This window comes from Cololabis saira, chromosome 4, assembly GCF_033807715.1.
Source record: "Cololabis saira isolate AMF1-May2022 chromosome 4, fColSai1.1, whole genome shotgun sequence".
Taxonomy (NCBI): Eukaryota; Metazoa; Chordata; class Actinopteri; order Beloniformes; family Belonidae; genus Cololabis; species Cololabis saira.
In genome coordinates, this window is record NC_084590.1 from 15,937,972 (window position 1) to 15,959,197 (window position 21,226).

At 44.0% G+C, this 21,226-nt stretch overlaps 1 protein-coding gene across 1 annotated transcript; it reads left to right on the plus strand.

The window, feature by feature from the left end:
* Positions 1-604: 604 nt before the first annotated feature.
* Positions 605-13,750, plus strand: LOC133441556 (TRPM8 channel-associated factor homolog). Its single transcript, XM_061718986.1, has 12 exons — positions 605-760; positions 957-1,724; positions 3,119-3,335; positions 3,499-3,790; positions 7,003-7,304; positions 7,451-7,625; positions 7,988-8,082; positions 8,549-8,759; positions 9,442-9,678; positions 12,608-12,831; positions 12,980-13,093; positions 13,181-13,750. Exons 2-12 carry the CDS (start codon positions 1,078-1,080, stop codon positions 13,421-13,423), a joined length of 2,757 nt encoding a protein of 918 aa, XP_061574970.1. The 5' UTR covers positions 605-760; positions 957-1,077; the 3' UTR covers positions 13,424-13,750.
* The last annotated feature ends 7,476 nt before the right edge of the window (positions 13,751-21,226 follow it).

Below are 21,226 nucleotides of genomic sequence, written 5' to 3' on the forward strand. Positions count from 1 at the left end.
TTTTTACCAAGTCTCCTTTTTGAGAAAGTATTCTCTCCGTCAGGTGAGCTGATGGCAGCTCAGGTGAGTTGCTGTTTTGGTTCTCCTCCCAGTCAGGAGAGATTTATGGACATTTATACCTAAATAAACTCTAATTCTTTATATTTATTCTGTCTGGGATGGGGAATAACGTGCAAATTTGATTTTGTGAGCTTAAGTGAGTTTACGTAATAGCTGAGAGGCGGAAATAGTAATAGGCTACTCACCTATAATAATTACAGGAAACGGTATAAAACTATTCTACTACTGTGCTTTAAATTCCTCGCTTGACAGTAAAGTAACATATTACTATTTATATTAACTTCACTTTTATATTCATTATCCAATAATTGCAATAAATTCCATGTTTATAGCTCAGAAGGCATTTATAGCAGACACCAGGAGTGGAGCTGTTTTCCACAAAAACTTGTAAAACTTGAAAAGAGAAAGAAATAAACAAAGCATAAACCAGTGTGTTAAACCATCTTTAGCTTTAATTACAAAAATCTGTCTGAGAGCACACCAGTCTACATTAAACAGTCATAGGTGAGACTGTTGACATACTGGTGTTATTTTCCATGCAGGCTTTCTCTGGGTTGTCCTCTTTGAAGATCCTCCTCTCATTGTCATTTTAACCTGTATAAATCCACACCCCTCCCTGCTGTCATTTTCATTCTGGCCTTTGTGAATCACCTGTTCTTCGTGCTGCAGTCTAATAGCACCACCAGGGAGGCATTTTCAGGTATTGTACTTACTTTTAACCTGTGTTTAGTTGTTAAGAATGTTGGTGAATTTTTAATTTGATTTAATTTTATTACCTTTCATCTTTGAGCCAATCCCAGATTGACATGATTTTATAATCTAATGGTTATAAAGAGCCACACCTTTTCCATCAGCTGTGCTTTTCATTTTAATCCGTCGCCTCTTGGTTTCCACAGGACGGACTGACTCACTCAAGAAAAGCTGTTAAACCTGATGTGCTGAAAAATTCCTTCGGGAGCACCTTTGGCAACCATCTTTGCCTTTATTATCTTTACTAGTCTTTTGTGTAGAGACACCATGTCCAACCAACCCATCCCAACCCCCAATGAAGCAGCCTACGTGGCTTTAATGCGAGGCTTGAGAGAACTGGACCTCCGAGGCCCCTGTATTCCCAGCGACCTGGTGCTGATCGGAGACCATGCCTTCCCTTTGGCATTGAACAGCCACGGTCAGGCCCTGATGGCTGCTTCTCTGTATGGCAAAGGAAGGATTGTTGTCCTGGGTCACGAGGGCTACCTGACTGCTTTTCCTGCTCTGGTGGAGAACGCTCTGACCTGGCTGAGAGGTGATGGATCAGACAACCTCTCTGTAGCGGTGCATAAAAACGCAGAAGCAGTCTCTAAAAACCTTTCCAGATCCAGCTTCCAAGCACAAGTGGTGGGGGCCTTTAGTAGCGACCTTAAAGTCGGTGTGTATGTGACCGACACTCATAGTGTGGGTTCTGACCCAAAAGACCTGGTGGCATTCCTGAAAGCAGGAGGAGGAGTCCTGTTAGCGGGCCAAGCCTGGAGCTGGGCTGAGGAGCATCCTAAGGAGAACTCGCTGCATCAGTTTAACGGGAACAAGGTGTGCGGGGTTGCAGGGATCTACTTTTCTGAGCGTCAGGGTAAGGTGGAGAACCTGCCTGTCTACCCCCAGATCCCATCCTCCTGGATGGCTCAAGTGTGAGCATAACTTTATATTTCTCTCTTTCTACACATCTTTGTAAGGTTATACATTTCATAAGATCATATGATCATCATCATTACATATGTATGCATATGACTTTAAAGCTGGAGGTCATGCAAGTATCTTATCAACATTTTCAGGATACAAGAACAATAGTTCACATATGAAAATTGATAAAAATGAGAGCCGAGTCAAATATTTATAATAAAACCTTAAATTTCACCCTTTGTAAATGGCTTTATTTTCAAATGTCTAGGTCCTTTAGAGGATTAGAATTGAAGGGATACCAAAATATTGACAATTATATTGTTTTCTGTTAACCGCAGAGTTTGATAGAAAGATAGATTGTATTAAGTTCAATTAAATTTTATTTATATAGCATGTATTACAATACAAGTTGTCTCTTGTAAGACAAGAGGCCTTTATTATCATGGACAGTGCAATGAGATGTCTTTTGGAGGAATTAGCAGATGTTGAATTCAAAAGTATAAAGTTTTAAAGGAGTAAAGTACTAGATGAGAAATATAAACATAGACACCTAGCAGGAGATAAGAGTTCATGTACCGTTATCTTCTCTGTGAATTCAAATTACCCTGCTCGCCAAGCTTAGGAAGTAAGTTACTACACCTATCTTAAGAGACAAAATAAACCTCCAATTAGCTCCAACATGTTTTGAACTCACCTGCTCTCATTTGTACACTTACCTTGAATAGAAAAAAACAGAATAAAATGAGACATAACAATTTTATGAGTCGTTACATGTAAGGGACTATATGTTGGCAACACACCAGCACCTGAGCACAGCAGCACTGTTGCCAGGCAACAGGCCATCAGAGAGTTTGAGGAGTGAGTTTTGAGGAGTTTATTAGCTGGGCAGCTTATATCTGACAATCAGTTTCTAAAACCTGTGGCTCTGGATAATCTGGCGCAAAGTCAGGCTGGCGGCTTTCTCTCAGAATGGGTTATTAGATACACAGAAAACTGTGGGCTGATAAGAAACTTACCACATGTAGGTGTAGGTGTTTCCCTCTGAGGATGAGAGTGGACAAGTTTCAGTTTTCATTGGAAATCTTATAAAGTTTTTCAGATGGAGCCGTAGGTGTGAATGGGTTTATCATAAAAAAAACAACAACTCCTGTTTGAAACTGGATTCATAATATTGTACATCGTATGATACTGAATTGACATGTTGCCTTCATTGAAGGCATTTTCTTTGTGTTTTCAATGTATAAGATGAGTATAATGCATTTAAAATGATGTGGACTTAAATACAATGTGTTTAATTTCACATATCTCAGTTTCAAACAAGTATCGGGAAAATATATTTTAAGAAATCACTTGATGCCCTAATTGTTTACACTTCTTCCCCTTCTCTCTCTCGAAAATACAGCCTTGGCAAAGATTTTGAGGATGACCTGGAGTTCTTGCTTCAGAGCGTTTCAGAGTTTAACGTCCGCCAGGGCCTGATTGCTTCTGAGGTTCTGGTCCATGGACAACTGGCCTTCCCTATCGGGACCACAGGTGATGGACGGGCCTTCCTGGCCGGAGCCTACTACGGCCAGGGCCGAGTCATTGTGGCTTCACACGAAGGACTTCTGGGACATGAGGTAGAGTTAACATTAAATAGTGTCGTTTTAACCAGTTTCATCCACAATGATCATATTCATTCTGTTTAGGTACAATGTGTGTTGACTGGTTAGTGTTTTGTTTGTTACATTTCTGGCAGTTAATAAACTTCTGCCTTAATAACAACAACTGCTTTCATCACAGGAGATGGCTCCGTTTTGGCTTAATGCCATCCACTGGTTGGATGAAGGCCGCAGAGGCGTTGTCGGGGGAAACGTGGATCACGCCCTCAAAATTCTCAGCAAGTCAGATCTGAAGTGTGAGAAAACTGGCTTCAGGAAAGACTTGAGCGTGTTTGTGTGTACCGCGTACAGCAGTGACCACATGGAGGAAATCCAAAACTTTGTGGCAGAGGGAGGAGGCCTGCTCATCGCTGGACATGCCTGGTACTGGGCACAGACGCACCCCGGGAAAAACCCATTAACCGACTTCTCAGGTATGATAAGAATAATAAAGCAGTGTTATTGGGCCCTTAGACACCCTTAGACATCCCTAAAACCACTTCTTTCTCCTGAGAAGTGGAGCAAGAAGTCTAGTCTTCTTTCCTGTTGTAAGGTCACAAAAAAATGTCTTTAGCACCGTCAGTGTCCATTAATGTTTTAACTTCTGCTCAAACAAGTTTAACTTGGATCGGGTCAATCCCAGCAGGGTTGGATACAATAAAACGTGATATTTCCTGTTGCCAACAGGTGCCACTACAACCGGTCCTGAATATTTCACAGTCCATGTGTTCACAGTCAAGCTGCAAACATGAAATTGGAGAATAAACCTGAGTTACAGCCAAGGGGGGCATTACTTGCTCAGGGCCCCACACTACAAACAGCGCTGCCGCTCTCAGTTTATCGTGAACACAAAATCTGTTATAGCGCTTAAAAAGAAAATCGTGAAAATGTATTTATTTACTGAAAATATGTTTAGTGTCCAAAATTCAAGAATGTCCCTGAATGGGTGGACCCTTTGACCGATCTGAATGAAACGCATGATTTAATGAGATCAGGGTTGACAGTGTTTGTGGTGAGTTTGAAGTCAATCAGACAAAGTATGCCAGAAATCTGATAATCTATTATTATTATTTCGCATTTCCTAAAATATATAGAACTTCTGAATGGAGCCTATGTTGCACTGAATGAAATGCTTGCCTTGGTGATGAAAGGGTTGTGATCCTGCAACCTTCCCTTCCTAGGTCAAACGGATGAACCTTAATCTTTTCGTTAAGACGAACATTCATGACGCTTCATACGGTGCATGAGGACATATATTCTGTGTGAATCTCAGTCTGCTCTGATGAAGAATGTAGTAAATATAGGACATAATGTGGCCCAAATCATGTTCCTCTGACCAGTAGGTGGTGCTGCGGAGTTAATCCAACATTGTATGTTTATATATATATATATATATATATATATATATATATATATATATATATATATATATATATATATATATATATATATATGTATATGCATCATCTTCTTAAGCATGAATTTGATGAGGCTGCACAACCATGCAACCATTGTGTTACAACACCTCTGATGAAAACTCAATCTTTGCAATCCAACATGGGAACTACTCACACCTGTAGGTGTAAGGTAATACAAGGGGCTTTACTTTTGACCTTTTCAAGGTGGGGCCATTGAGCCACTTCTCCATGCCTACCATGAGGGCCATCACACCTTCTGTGCCTAGGACCATAATGAATGATAATATCACATGAAACATGGTATGCATATTTCTGGAGGTTCTCGCAGAATGAAAATGTACCGGTGTATTCCTGCTGTACTGACAACAGCAACAACCTTCTGAAGGAAAATAAACTTTATTGTCATTGTTGTTAGCTCTTAGAGAGCAGCACCACTAAACAACAAAATTGAATCAGAAAAATAATAAAAGCAACTCAATACAATATTATAACATGTAAGAAAACGAAAAAGAAATTGTGCAAATAATACAGGTTGTTGGAAGGAGGTAAAGATGCCCCTCTTGACTCCACTATGTTGGAAGTTGTGTGAAACCTACACTCAATACATTTTTGCGTCTATCGAAACCCAATTTTTTTAACTACCCATGCTTGCGCTTTTGAAGTTAGTTTGTCACATTTTGTGCTTATGTCTTAAAGTGAATGTTATCAAAGACTAAAATATTGTTGTATTACCTCTTCATCCCCATTCTGAGTCTATTCATATGATAACCAGGGCACTAGGAGGCAGATAATCAAATAATGTGTTCAGCTTCAGGCCTGAATTGCTCTACTTGTGGTTATTTGCTCCCCTCTAGTGTGAGCTCAGCATTAATACATGCAGCCTGGGCCTCTGAGAAGGCATGGCAGTGGGATTGAGGAAGTTTGCGAAATATTCCTTCAACCGACTCACAACATCTCGAGTCTGTTTCCACACGTTTGACTTCAGTTACCTGGTTTGTTTTTAGAAATTTAAATTAATACAAAAATTCAAAGTTCTTGAAACCTGGCGCTGTCTAGAAAACTACCGGTAATATCTACCCTTTTTAATTTTGAAGGGGAGTGTTACACTGAACAAATTTGACCCCCTCACCCCCTGTTTGCATATATATTAAATATATTAAAACCAAGTTTGGTTAACACCCAAAAGACACATTTATTTGTTGCAACAGGTCTTTTCAAAAATTAGAACATGATATATTCACCAGTGTCAGTTTTGTGCTTTAAAATCTTATTTGGCTCCAGGTGGGTGCATATTCTTCAGGTTACAGACAACATTATTCCAGGTTTAAATGCTTTCAACCATCGTTGATCTTCTGGTTATCAGGGTTTATCTGCTTATCTTCTTATCAGCTGTTTTAATCATGACATATTTGCCTTTATATTCAGCTATTATTTTTTTGATGTACATTTATTAGTCCCAAAAAGTGTAAGTGCTTAATGGTAAGCAGCTAACTGTATGCACAAGTATTGTGCAATATTTTGAAAAGCTGAATTAAACTTACACTTGTGCGTGTTTCCAGGGATAAATGACTTTCACTGTGGTGTGTGTCTGTTCCCTGACTTGATCTGCAGTCGTGTTTCTTGAAAAGCTGACGCTGTTAAAAGCCTGTTTCTGGTCTGGTCACATACAGTCAGCATACTCTGCTTTAAAAAGCTGCCTCGTGGGAGATATCTGGAAGTTTGTGATTCATTCAACCTCTTTAAAACAGGTTTACACTGTTCTATGTTTTATATAACTTTTGAAAAAATTTAGATGATTTTCAGCTCCCATTACTTGACTAGAAAACTGCTGTAAAAAATGACTGTTTCAGGTTTATCATCTGTTTTGGGCCTTTCATTCTTGTGACTTGTTCAAGTTACATGTAAACAAGTTATGCACCCAGCCCTGCTGTAGATCAGTAGTGACCACTGTATGTTTATGTGGTCAGCATGTGGGAAGTTTTCATCATGGGAATCAAGGTGTGAAAGACTGAGTTGTGAAACTGCCTGGAGAGGCAACGAGTCATTAACATGTGAGAATTAAAACTGAATGATCAAACAGAATAAACCTGAAGTTCTGTACCAATCAGTTAGAAATGAAGGTGAAATGTCTTTAAAAGGCAACAAAAGAAGTCCAGTTACCTTTCATTTTTCCACCAATTAATTCATGACTCAGTGGATTTAATCTGATTTGTTGTCATGTCTTTCAGGGAACAAAATCCTGACCAAAATGGGCCTGAGCCTGATGGGAGCAACAATCGCAGGAGGCACATACAAGGCTCCTGATCCCAGGAAGGCCATTAAAGATGCCTACCATTTCCGCCACCATCTCCACCGCTTTGCCAACCACGTGACGACGGGTGAAGAGCTCAGCAAACACGAGGAGGAATGCCTTAAAAAGCTGGGCAGCCACTGTGCCACCTACTTGAACATGAATGCTCGCGACAGCTGCTGCTACACCCAGGTGCTGTCTGCACTCACAGAAATCTTAAAGAAGTCAGGCATGCCGCAGGTAAGAAAATAAGTTGTTATATGAAGTTACAACATGGTGTCAAACCTCAAACAGAACAAAACTGTGGAGGTTCATCCTTCTGCTGTATGTTAGGACAAATAGTTATAACACTTAAACTACTCCTGCTCTCACTTGTCATTATCTAGGTGAGTGAAGAATGTCCTGCTAAGAGTCCCAAAGATCACCTGCTCCTGAATATTGGGGCGCAGGTATATAAGGTGTGTCCAGATCCAGATGCCCTCCTGCCGTACCTCATCAAGGATAACCCGCTGCTGCCAGTTGTTTACAACCAAAGCATCAAGATTCAAGTGAACACGGGAGGTCAGACCTAATCATGGCTTCATTTACATCTATATAACAGTGGTTTGGTTCATATTCTTATATAACGGGGATAATCTGGGATTAATTAAGTATTTTTTAATTATCAGCTAATCCCCTTGCCTATGTCTTTGCTTCTTAGCATTGCACCAACACACACAGCAAACTGCCAACATGTTTAATGTTATCAAGCTCTGCAGACACGTCAATGATAGATTCATTAAGAGCTGATGGTTAGCAACACCTGGCTCCAACACGTTTTCATAAAACATAGGATTAAAAGATGTACTAACTTTTGCACATTACTGTAAATGATATAAAGGGAAACACCTAAACATATCACTGACTATGTGCTTGTGTTTCAGGCGGGGAGGAGTGGATCAGTACGGGTCTGTACCTCTCTCCTGGTATGAGGACCTACATGTCGATACCAGCAGAGATTGTCGGCAAGGGCTGGAAGGTACTTTATACCGAATCAAAAAATTATCACACCAGATGTTGGTGTGTAAAAAAACTGCCGTCTAATCAAACTGTATTCAATCAATCGATCAAATCAATCAAACTTTATTAGTGTTGCACCTTTTATACAACTTGCGCGACACAAAGTCTTTTACAGGTTTAAAATAAAAGTTACATGAATAGTTAAAAAGAAAAACCATACACTTCTACCGCCGAAAAACACATACAATAAGCACAAATTATATTTATAAGAACATGTCATACACACGAGTTAAAATGAAACAAGCTACCGTAGTTGTGGGAGGACAAAACTGAAAATTGTCAATGAATAAGAAAGCTCATATGTAAAGAAAATAGACTGCTAGAAAGATGACCTGCATCCTCTCTGGGCCAGATGACTGTTGGAGATGAAGGTTGAAGTGAGCCTTACTAACGAGGCAGAAATGCTTGTTTCATCTCACCCGCAGGTTCAAATAGGCTGCCAAACAGATCACCTGAAGGGTGACGTGTTGAAGAGAGCTCCCTGTGTCCATGAACGGTTTCCTGTTACTTCAGAGATGACGCAGGTGTGGAACCTCTGGGGAGGGCTCATCTACCTGGTGGCCCCACCCAAAACACAGCTGCACGGGGTGGAGGTCGTGGTGCAGATGGCAGTACCTGCACCCTATTACAAATCTGGTGAGTGGAACGTCAATGGAGGGAAGGCATGAGAATACAGACGACTGTGTAATTGTGAGATCAATGATTATTCAAGGATTTAGGGCAACATATGATAAGAACATCTAACCTGAATTACTACTGAATTATTACCATCTTACATAACATTGAGGCAGAGCAACTCCATTTGGGTCTCATCCGTCTGGATCACAGGTCCTGTGGTTTGTTCAGGTGCAGTTTTATGAGCCTCAGTTGTGCTCCCATGTTCTTTTAACATCAAAGTTCTTTCAAACAAACCAAGCTTGTTCAGTCTTCTATTTATAGACTTTTGCAGAGCTATTTGTTGTTGTTATATATATATATATATATATATATATATATATATATATATATATTACTGAAAAAAATATGACACATTATATTTGTTGCAGCAACATTTACGAGACCATTGATTAGGTCTTGTCCTTTTGCCGTTGTGCCCCTAGGCCAATGTACTCCCAAAGAGTGTGTTTTTATAGAGTTCTACACGCCTCCTGATGATCAATTCATCAGGGGCTGATGATTATCACCACATGGCTCTGTATGGACCCCATTAATCATAAAGTTCATCTTACAGAGCAACGGGTTTTTGTCATTCTTTGTGTTAAACAGTTGATAATTCATCTGTGTCGGAGTCAGTTACCTATGAATTTCTTCTTTTCAGGTGTGACGACGGCAGATGAATGGTCATTGCTGCGCACAGCTCCTTCGCCCTGGGCAGAGTTGGAGTTTGACAACATCATCCTAACGGTACCATCAGATGCTGTTCGTAAACTGGAGCGTCCAGATGAGCTGGCGGCCCTCTGGGATGACATGATGAGGGGAATTGCTGACCTGGCCGCCAAACCACACAAGTTTCCTCGGAAAGAGCGCTTTGTGGCAGATGTGCAGATCTCTCATGGTAGGGCTGAATACTGGAGTAACTGCTTCTTTTTACTTGTGCTGATGAGATCCTTGTTGGGCTTGTTTAGTTATTAGGGCTGGGTATCGATTCAAATGTCAAGAATCGATTCGATTCCGATTCCGATTCTTAATATTCAGAATCGATTATCATGATTCGATTTGATCCGATTCGATATTGATTTGGCTTAGTGTTATTTAAAATGTTTTTTGAGCTGTTGCCTGAATTATATGACTGTAAAATAACTATTCATTCATTCATTCATTATCTTACCCGCTTTATCCCTTGCGGGGTCACGGGGGTCTGCTGGAGCCTATCCCAGCTCATTTTAGGTGAGAGGCAGGGGTTACACCCTGGACAGGTCACCAGTCCATCACAGGGCCACATTACATTACATTTAGTGTAAAATAACTAGTGAAATAATAATTTCACAAAAATTATTGTGAAATAACTAAGAAATAAATAACTCAAACAGGCCTTTCAATATCCATTTAAAGCAGCACAACGTAACTTTCAGCTTTCTGAGTTTGGCGGCATCTTGTGGACAAAATCGGTAGTGTTTTACCAGAAAGAACACTACGTTTCCCATGAGCACCAGCGCGTACTGCCGGAAAGATCCTGTCCCGTCGCTGCATTTGTTTTGATGAGAGAACACGGGACGCTTTTCTGTTTCACCAAGTGAACAGAAGGAACGCAAAAAAAAGATGTTAAACTGCTGGAAAGGAACTGGAATTTACCGGGATACCTTAAACAAGGAAGCCAGGGAGCGGTATATGGAGAAAATAATGATTATTAACGGTCTGGATCCATATCCCTACTGAAGACCCATGTGTTTCAATACATTTGTATAATAGTACAACATACAGTACATGTTTTGTATCCCTCTTACTTCTCTTTTCTTTTTGACTGCTATATTATGCTGAAGAGGCTCCGAGTCGTGAGCAATATTTTTTTTTCCTCGTGAGATTATTTTTTTCCTCTGCAGCTACAAATAAGAGTTAATATTTTTTCCTGAACAAACTAGTTTTATCTGAAGATTGGAGTTAATTGCACCGCAGAGAGCTGGCCAGCAACTGGGTTTAGCTGGCGAAGTGGGGAATAAAACCTGTGTTTTGATCCGACCCGGTCTGTGTGAGTGTTTGTGGTTTAAGGCTGTTTATGGTTCTGCGTTAAATCGACGCAGAGCCTACGGCGTAGGGTACGCGGCGACACGCACCGTACGTTGCGCGTCGCCACGTACCCTACGCCGTAGGTCTGCGTCGATTTAACGCAGAACCATAAATCAGGCTTTACTGTGTGTTTGGTCGTTACAGCCGCGATCCAAGCAAGCCGACGGCTCTTTCACTCTTTTACTTTGTTATATCAGATACTTGGCCTGCGTGGTTCTGCCTCCGAGCAGGAAACCGGTGAAAAGTTAAACCATTAGGATCTTTTCCCCACGTCTGTTGTGTGGAGCTGCTGCAGCTGCAACGCAGCAACAGGTTCTGCGGAGCTGCGCTCCACGCCCCGCCCATTTTCGTCTCGACTGCGAATCGGGAAGGAGGGGGAAGTGACGTATGCCGTAAAGCAGTCAAAGTCGTAACGATTTGTAGTTTTTTAGTGTGGCAGGGTTCCTACCATGCTCCTCAAAGTTACATAGTGCCAGTGGAGGCGATACAGACCCCCTCAGACCATGACAGAGGTTTCATTAAACCTGTTGGAAGTTGATGTACCATCACAATGACTCTGGAAATATGATATTAAGGTGGAAAAGTTACGTAGTGTCGCTTTAAAGTGCAAAAAAGAAAGAAATTGCAACAGTTCATGCAGTAAACAAATCATTTTAGCTTATCTAATTTATTCTGTCACCACGCACACATATTGCCATGAAGCACCTGGCATTTTTCAGAAGTGTCATGACAAACTGTGTGTCCGACTACTGGGATTAAAGTTCACCTGGCGAAAATGATGGAAAAAAAAACAAAAAAAAAACGATCTTTAGACATAAGAATCGATTTTTAGGAATTAATATGAGAATCGATTTAGAATCGGAAAAATCGATTTTTTCAACACAGGCCTATTAGTTATTCATATGTGTCTTTAGAGAGTTATTAATAACAGAAATAATTATAGTGAAGATGGAGTGCACATGATAGCAAAGCAAAGAAGAACAACAGACTTTTACACTCAAAACTGGAACGATTTGTCCCCACCTGCAAACCGAGCAGCTCTGTCATTTCCCACACGGAGGCAAGAAAGTAAAACCAACTTCATCGTGTGCACTATAGTGACTCAGGTGTGAGCAAAGAGCCTCCCCTTCCATGGCAGGAAACACTTCAACGTGGCCCAGTGACATTGATGTCAGATGAAAGTGTCAGTAAACTGCCTGCAGCAGCAATACATGAGCAGCAGTAGGAAATCAAAACACGTGGGGCCCAAGTATAAACAAAAATAGTTATATTTTTCTCTGCCTAGTTACTAAACCCTATTATTTGGATATCTCTGAGATGCAATCAAAGCAGTTGTTGTCCTCAGGAAGAGGACTGTTGATCCAGGGTTGAACAGGACAGTGATGTAACGTTATGATGCAGCGGTGGTCCTGGTCCTGATCCTGACACATGCCTCGCAAATGCTTAGCACAAAGCAGACAGTAGTTACTTTCCACACTTCTGGGTACTTTAGAGTTTACTAAACTATTTTAATTTAAAAAAAATCCAACCATCCTGTTTAAAATGGTAAAACAGCATTACATGCAAATATCTATCAATCAATCAAACTTTATTTATGAAGCACTTTTCACACATTATATGAAGCACAAAGTGCTTTACATGTTTGAAAATGGTACAATTTAAAAAGTTGAATATGATGTTTATGTTTCTGTAGCACAGCTGCAAGGTCAGAAAGCGTCAGTGCTGTAATGTTGCATACTTGTGTGTTCTTCTGTGTTCAGGTTGGATGCATGCAGGTTATCCTATCATGGCACACAAGTCCTCTGGAAATGAGCTGGTCAACTTTAACAAAATTAGAAAAAATGGCCTCTGGGGTGCCATCCATGAGCTTGGACACAACCAGCAGAGAGGCTGCTGGGAGTTCCCCTCACACACCACAGAGTGTACTTGCAACCTGTGGTCAGTGTACGTGCATGAGGAGGTCCTGGGTATCGACAGGGCAAAGGTAGAATAAATCCCTATAAAATATGAAAGACCATAGGCTAAAGAAAAGTTATTATTTCTCTGTTTACATCAACATCTTCATACATTTATCTCTTGATTATTATTGTTGAATTGTAAATATAAACTCAGTTTCATTGTGCTCGATACAGGCTCATCCCAACATGAGTTTGCAAAATCGAAACTGTCGAGCAAGGGACTATGCTAAGGGGGGCAGGAAACTCGGCAACTGGCACATGTGGGTTGCCCTGGAGACGTATATGCAGGTGAGAGAATTAGTTTTTATGGAAATGGTTCTGAAGCTCAATGCAATCACACACGTTAATTATCATCAATACTTTCCTACCATGTAGCTCCAGGATAAGTTTGGTTGGGATGCCTATAAGAAGGTGTTTGCTGCCTACCACAAGATGAGCAACTTCCCTGGAAAAAATGAAGGGAAGATGAACCTGTATGCGGAGACGTTCTCCCAGGCCGTGGGAATGAACCTGGCAGCTTTCTTCAAGGCCTGGGGCTGGCCCATAGAAGCAGCCACGGAGCAGAAGCTCTCTAGCCTTCCTCCCTGGAGCGACCACCCCATGACCCAGTATGACTGAACCTCAGGAGGCTGCAGATTGAAGAGCGCTGTCACGGTTCAGAGTACCGCTTTCTTGGTCTGATCTGTATTTATAGAGGATTCTATATTCATCATGTTCTCTCTCTTTTTCTTTTTTGTTTTCAATGATGCTTGATTTTTGCACATATAGATATTTGACCGTTGCAACATAACTCCTGCATTAGGTTTTTACATATCAGGATATCTTGGTTTTATCAGGTCTTACAATTAGGTAACGTCAACAAGATCAGCAAAAACATGACACACTCCACCAGTCAAAGGTTTGGACAAACTTCCCATTCAAATAATAAAGAAATGATGAAGTGTGCTTTTACTTGTCCTGTATTTAACTGACATTTTATATTTAACAAAAGCTTTACCAACTTTGCCAGAAACAACCCACAATTCATTAGCTTGTAAAATCCACTTTTTAACACCCCTCCCCCCAAAACTTTCATATATCATGTTATTAGTCTCACTTGAAATTACGGCTCGCTCTTTTTACATTTTTGCTTTAGTTCATTTGCAGACATTTTTTTCGTAACTTCTAATGTCCCTCGGCAGCATTTTAATCCAGGTGATGTCTGGAACTTGATTATTTTCATTTCAGTCTGGAGTGTTTGGGACCATTGTTCTTTATCATAACCCATTGGACGAGCTTTGACCTCACGTGTGACTCCTACTTTGACATGCAGGGGTGAACTGGTGGCCTCAGTGGCTGGATAGGATATGAAAGTCCTCGTGAGAATGGTGGTGGAGCTTTTATGAGAAGTTTTTTTTAAATGGTCTTGTGCATTGCAGCCAGGATGTTTGGCTTCATTACCATCTCTATCATCTGCCCAAAAGACCTTTCTACAGAGTTTGTGTTCTATGCAGATGAACTTTAGTAAATGTACTCTGACATGTCAGGAGATGCTTTCTCCTGGAAACAAGCTGCACATGTTCTAACTGCACCTGAATGAACTTTGATGTTTAACATGCTAGTTGAATTATTGCATGGTCCGAGTTTGCCTGGAACACAACTACGAGGAAAACTGGACTTTGCACATAATCTTTTTCATTGTGAATGATGGACTCTAAACTGTTTGTAAATGTCCTTGTAACATTTACAGATCGATGGCAAAGAGAATTGCTCCTCAAAAATCACTGATGTCTTTTTTCCATTGTATCAACTCATAGCTGTGTATTTGTAGAGGTAAACACACTTGTTGGCAGTCAGTTAATTAAGCACATATATATATATATATATAATATTTATTCAAGTGCTCTAATGAGTTAACCTTGAAGCTAGTTTAGGTAGACAGTACAAGCTGTCACGGCTCAGACAGGACAGAGAACCCAAATGCACAACACCAGGCAGGATCAGAGTCCAAGAGGCTTTAATCTTTGTCAAAAGGCAGGCAGGGGTCAAACCGGGTAGTCAGGCAGATCAGGCAAACAAAACCAAAAACGGACAGGCAAAAATCCATACCCCAAGAATCAGGCAGGCTCAAAGACAGGCAGAAACAAAACAGGATATGCAGGCTGGAAAGCGAGGCAAAAAACACACGACAATCTGGCCCACTAGAAGGTGGAAATGGGCCGGTATATGAGGGGAACTGCTGATGAGGGAAACCAGGTGTGGAGCTGGGTGGGGAAGCACAGGTGAAGGGAATGAGTGGATCTCTGGCTGATTAGGGTGGCAGGATCTGGAAAAACAGGGGAGTGAGTTAAACAGTAAAAAAAAACCTATCCTACACTGTGAAACTGTGACAGAACCCCCCCTCAAGGGACAGATTCCAGATGTCCCAAAACCCCCCACCCCGGGCAGGAGGAGGGGGTCTGGAGGAGGGCCCCGGCCAACACATGGCCAAAGCTCCGGGGGCCGTCCTCGGTGCCGGGCAGACCGACGAGGCAGTTCGGGGGGGTCGCCCTTGGGGCGTAACAGGCGGATCCGGGGGTCGGTCTGGGGGCTTGGCAGGCTGGTCAGGGGGTCGGTCTGGGACTGCGGCAGGCTGGTCAGGGGGTCGGTCTGGGGGCTTGGCAGGCGGGTCAGGGGGTCGGTCTGGGGGCTTGGCAGGCGGGTCAGTCTGGGGGCTGCGGCAGGCTGGTCAGAGGGTCGGTCTGGGGCTGCGGCAGGCTGGTCAGAGGGTCGGTCTGGGGCTGCGGCAGGCAGGTCAGAGGGTCGGTCTGGGGCTGCGGCAGGCTGGTCAGGGGGTCGGTCTGGGACTGCGGCAGATCCATCCAGGATCGCCTCAGGAAGGGGAACAGAGACCACCTCCAGAACAGAGACCGGCGGGACCACCTCAGGAACCGAGGGCTGCGGGACCGCCTCAGGAACAAGAGTCGGGGCTGACAGGAGGCGGGGAGCCGGAGTCGGGGCTGACAGGAGGCGGGGAGCCGGAACCGGGGCAGACAGGAGGCGGGGAGCCGGAACCGGGGCAGACAGGAGGCGGGGAGCCGGAACCGGGGCAGACAGGAGGCGGGGGGCCGGAACCGGGGCAGACAGGAGGCGGGGGGCCGGAACCGGGGCAGACAGGAGGCGGGGGGCCGGAACAGGAGCAGACAGGATGCGGTGGGCCGGAACAGGAGCAGACAGGATGCGGGGGGCCGGAACAGGAGCAGACAGGATGCGGGGGGCCGGAACAGGAGCAGGAGCTGGAACAGGAGCAGGAGCCGGAGCAGGAGCTGGAGCAGAAGCAGAAGCCGGAGCAGCAGCTGGAACAGGAGCCGGAGCAGCAGCTGGAGCTGGAGCCGGAGCAGCAGCTGGAGCTGGAGCCGGAGCAGCAGCTGGAGCTGGAGCCGGAGCAGCAGCTGGAGCTGGAGCCGGAGCCGGAGCAGGAGCTGGCGCTGACGCCGTCGTCGTTGCCTGCCCTGAAGGCTCCTGGGCCCACCCAGAGCCAGGCGTGTTCCCCAAAAGGGGTCCCAATACTCCTCCTCCTTGGCCCAGCGCATGTTATCAGCCGATTCTCGGGGAGCAGGAACAAGCTGGGGCTGGGGCCGACGCCGTCGTTGTCTCCCCTGAGCCTGCAGGCTCCTGGGCCCACCCAGAGCCAGGCGTGTTCCCCAGAAAGGGGGAAGAGACTGGGGTGTGTCCGGGGCCACCTCGGGAACAGCAACAGGCTGGAACTGGGGGCATGTCTCTGTCCCCTTCACCGTACGGTGGTAGAACGCCACTTGGTCCCCATAAAAAAAATCCCACAAATCCTCTTCCTTACGTGGTAGGTCCATGTTGGCTGGGTTCAGTCTAGGCCAGATTGTACTGTCACGGCTCAGACAGGACAGAGAACCCAAATGCACAACACCAGGCAGGATCAGAGTCCAAGAGGCTTTAATCTTTGTCAAAAGGCAGGCAGGGGTCAAACCGGGTAGTCAGGCAGATCAGGCAAACAAAACCAAAAACGGACAGGCAAAAATCCATACCCCAAGAATCAGGCAGGCTCAAAGACAGGCAGGCAGGCAGAAACAAAACAGGATATGCAGGCTGGAAAGCGAGGCAAAAACACACGACAATCTGGCCCACTAGAAGGTGGAAATGGGCCGGTATATGAGGGGAACTGCTGATGAGGGAAACCAGGTGTGGAGCTGGGTGGGGAAGCACAGGTGAAGGGAATGAGTGGATCTCTGGCTGATTAGGGTGGCAGGATCTGGAAAAACAGGGGAGTGAGTTAAACAGTAAAAAAAACCTATCCTACACTGTGAAACTGTGACACAAGCATTTTGAAGGCTCGCCTTCACCCCGCTGTATAGTTGCTCCATCTAGTTCTTAGACGAGCCTGAGGAGATACTTGTCTCACCAGCCGAGCTCGCTGCCCCTCCCCACCTGCGGTGTCTGGTTTTATGGAGGGGTTTGAATTAAGTTTATCACCTCTATCATCTTTATGTTGTGGTTTGTTTCAACTTTGGGCTACGTGGCATCCCTTCAAGGACAGAAGGGTCCATCACAGACCATCACAGTTCGACACAGATTTGCCATGGAGTTTTAGACTGAGTGCCCTTCCTGACGCAAGCACACGGACAACAAGCAAACCTCCCAAACAGAAAGACCTCAGACGAAGGTGGAACGGTAACCTTCTCACTGGAAGGCAACTGTGCCAACCACCAGGCCGCCCAAGTGGCGCCCTAAATTATCTTTACATAACCCCAATATATGGGCCTTTATGCCAAAACCTAAATATGTTTCTCATAATAAATTGTGACATTTTATAGTATTTTTTGATCTGACAGAACCTACATTGAAATTATTTTCAGTAGAATTTTATTTCCCCTTAATACTACTTTACTAAAACTCACTGTTTATTGTTCTTCAGTGAAACACTGAATCCTCAGTCATCACAGAAACGACCAAACCGGACCATGTGAACTATGTCGGCCTGTTATCACAGCAGGACATGGTAGAGTTACAGGACACCTTTTGTTTCAGCAGATGAGCACAATTTGTGTCTATTTTTCATGCAACCCAGCAAGACTTAATGTTATGTATTTCAGCAGGACATGTGGTTGATGGAGTTTGCATGTTTAGGGCGTGGAGCTGAGGTGGCGGGGCTCATTAATCAGGAACCCTGGAGACATTTGGATGTGTGCGACCTTAAAACAAGCAACATTTTCCTCACTTTCTGAAGCATTTTCACCTTCTGATTTTCTGCAACTACATGAAGGCATAAAATGAATAAAAAGAGGGAAGTGGGGGAAAAGCAGCACAAGTCTCCTGGTGAACCTTTCAAAATGCAACTGCAGAGCAGTCCCCTTTGAATTAAAAAGTTAGGAATGTTGGAAACTGATATGAAGAGTTCTTGACCAAGAAACAAAGCGTGGCAAAATACGAATTACAATGTTGGTGTTTTCAAGATCAAGAGATCTATTCTGTGAGCATCTAAAGAAGGCTGACTCAGATGGCTCAGTCGAAGAAAATTCCTGCAAAGATTTCGAGAGCTCATACCGGAGATTAAGGAATATTTCCATGTAGCGAAACATGCAAAATACAATCAACTAAATGAGCAGTGGCTGCAAGACTTAACTGATCATACCAAAATGTTGAACGACCTTAATCTGGAGCTGGAAGGAAAAGACAAAACTGTGATCAATATGATCAGCTCAGGCTTTCAAACGACAAATGCAACATCTCTCCTCAAAGATCCAGTGTCATGATTTGGTACACTTCCAGAAATTCACCTCCAAGCTGGAGATGAGAGGAAGGTCACGTGTGGATCTTAACAGTGCATGCTGCACAAAGCAGATCCACACTTTCAACAGTTTGCTTTACTCGAGCCAATCGCTATATACATGTATTATGTATTATATATACATCTACTTGTGCTGTCTGATTCAATTTTCTAATTTTAACATAAACCAACATCATAACCAGCACACAGAAACTAAGTTTCTGTGTGCTGGTTCTTTTCCAGGCAGGTTCTTGCAATTAAACACAGATTCAAAATGTTGTGACACCGAGGGGAGAGGATCTCCAGCAGAAAGCCAAAGCTCAGAATCTCACTCTTAACACTGAGTCTTACACTTTCCACCCAGGCAAATCCTCGCCACACCCATAAGCTCACCAACAAACAAACCCACGTACCCAGACAAACATCCATTCATGCAACAAACAAACAAACAAACAAACAAGGGGATAGCCATATCTCAGATAATAAAACAACATAAGATTAGATAAGATAAGATTATCCTTTATTTCTCCCTCAATGGGGAAATTCACTTTGTACAGAAGCAGTACACTTAACACACACATGCAGGGAAGGGGTAAAAAAGGACAGAGTAGACGTAGAAAAGTAGAAAAAACCCTCAGACGTCCTGTGTGGTACCGGTGCCAAAGTCATCTTGTCCCAGCGACTTCAACCACTACCGGCCGGTGGCCCTGACATCACACCTGGCAAAGACCCTGGAGAGGCTGGTCCACCACCACCTGGAGAGGCTGGTCCCCCACCACCTGGAGAGACTGGTCCTCCACCACCTGGAGAGACTGGTCCTCCACCACCTGGAGAGGCTGGTCCCCCACCACCTGGAGAGACTGGTCCTCCACCACCTGGAGAGACTGGTCCTCCACCACCTGTAGAGACTGGTCCTCCACCACCTGGAGAGACTGGTCCTCCACCACCTGGAGAGACTGGTCCTCCCCCACCTGGAGAGACTGGTCCTCCACCACCTGGAGAGACTGGTCCTCCCCCACCTGGAGAGACTGGTCCTCCACCACCTGGAGAGACTGGTCCTCCCCCACCTGGAGAGACTGGTCCTCCACCACCTGGAGAGGTTGGTCCTCCACCACCTGCACCCACTGGTGAGCTCCTACACCGACCCGCTGCAGTTCTCCTACCAGCCGAGCATCGAGGTTGAGGACGCCGTCATCTTCCTGATGCAGAGGTCCCTGGCCCACCTGGAGCGGGCTGGAAGCACTGTGAGGATCATGTTCTCTGATTTCTCCAGTGCCTTCAACACCATCCAGCCAGAACTGCTGAGGGACAAACTGCACCATGCTGGAGTCTGCCAGCCGCTGACATCATGGGTCCTAGACTTCCTCACAAACAGACCACAGTTTGTAAGGACAGGGGGCTGTGTGTCCGACACAGTGGTCTGCAGCACAGGAGTGCCACAGGGGACCGTCCTGGCCCCCCTCCTCTTCACCGTCTACACGGCCGACTTCACCCACCACACATCAACCTGCCACCTCCAGAAGTTCTCGGATGACTCCGCCATCGTCGGTCTCATCAACAACGGAGACGAGAGGGAGTACCGAGAACTGAACCACAGATTTGTGGACTGGTGCCAGTGGAACCGCCTCCAGATTAATGCGGGGAAAACAAAGGAGCTGGTGACGGACTTCCACCGGCTCAAAGTCCCCCCCTTGCCGGTGAACATCCAGGGAACGGTCATAGACATAGTGGACTCTTACAAGTACCTGGGTGTTCACCTGAACAATAAACTGGAAGCTGTCCTCCATCATGGACAATGTCTCCCACCCCCTTCATGAGACTGTGAGAGCCCTGGAGAGCTCCATCAGTGACCGGCTTCGTCACCCGCGATGCACCACTGAGAAGCATCGCAGGTCCTTCCTCCCTGCTGCCATCAGACTATATAACCAAGCCTGCTCTTAGTAGCCAACGGACAATAACTTGCGCAATAACAATGTGCAATAACCATATGTGCAATATCTATGCAATATCTGTCTGTCTACCTCACACTCATTCAACCTGCTTTTTTTTTGCACATTTTTTTTCCTTCGCACTACTTTTATTTCAATCGCAATGTGTATACTGTCTATATCTTGTAATTATATATATTTTTTACTTTTTTACCCCCTTCCCTGCATGTGTGTGTTAAGGGTACTGCTGCTAACATGTGAGTTTCCCCATTGAGGTAGTAATAAAGGATTATCTTATCTTATCTTATACGTTTAACAATTTCATAAATTCATAACAAAATCTAACATCTGCTGCAGCATCTTTGTCTTCTCTGTCTGGATTTCTTGAAGACCTTCCTCCAATTTAATCTTTGTCTCAATGATTTCAGTTTTCTGCAGCTGCAGTTCCTCCCTCTCTTCTTCCAACTGTTTCCTGCCATCCTCCAATTTTCATATCTGCTGCTGCAGATGATCCTTTTCTAATATGAATTCATGCCTGGTTTCCTCCACTTCTAACTTGGATTGATCTGTTATGGATTTATCCATCTCCAAGGTTTTTATACGTTCTTCAAATTGTTTAATTTCCTTCTCAAAATCTAGCATCTGCTGCAGCATCTTTGTCTTCTGTGTCTCCAGCTCTTGAAGGTTTTTCTCTATTTTAATCTTTGTCTCACTGATTTCAGTTTTCTGCAGCTG

Bases quoted from the DNA above. Each gene is read 5' to 3' on its own strand.
- LOC133441556 (XM_061718986.1), top strand. From the start codon at position 1,078: ATGTCCAACCAACCCATCCCAACCCCCAATGAAGCAGCCTACGTGGCT. The intron at 9,679-12,607 runs GTAGGGCTGAAT...TTCTGTGTTCAG, and splicing joins AGATGTGCAGATCTCTCATG to GTTGGATGCATGCAGGTTAT. The intron at 13,094-13,180 runs GTGAGAGAATTA...CCTACCATGTAG, and splicing joins CCCTGGAGACGTATATGCAG to CTCCAGGATAAGTTTGGTTG.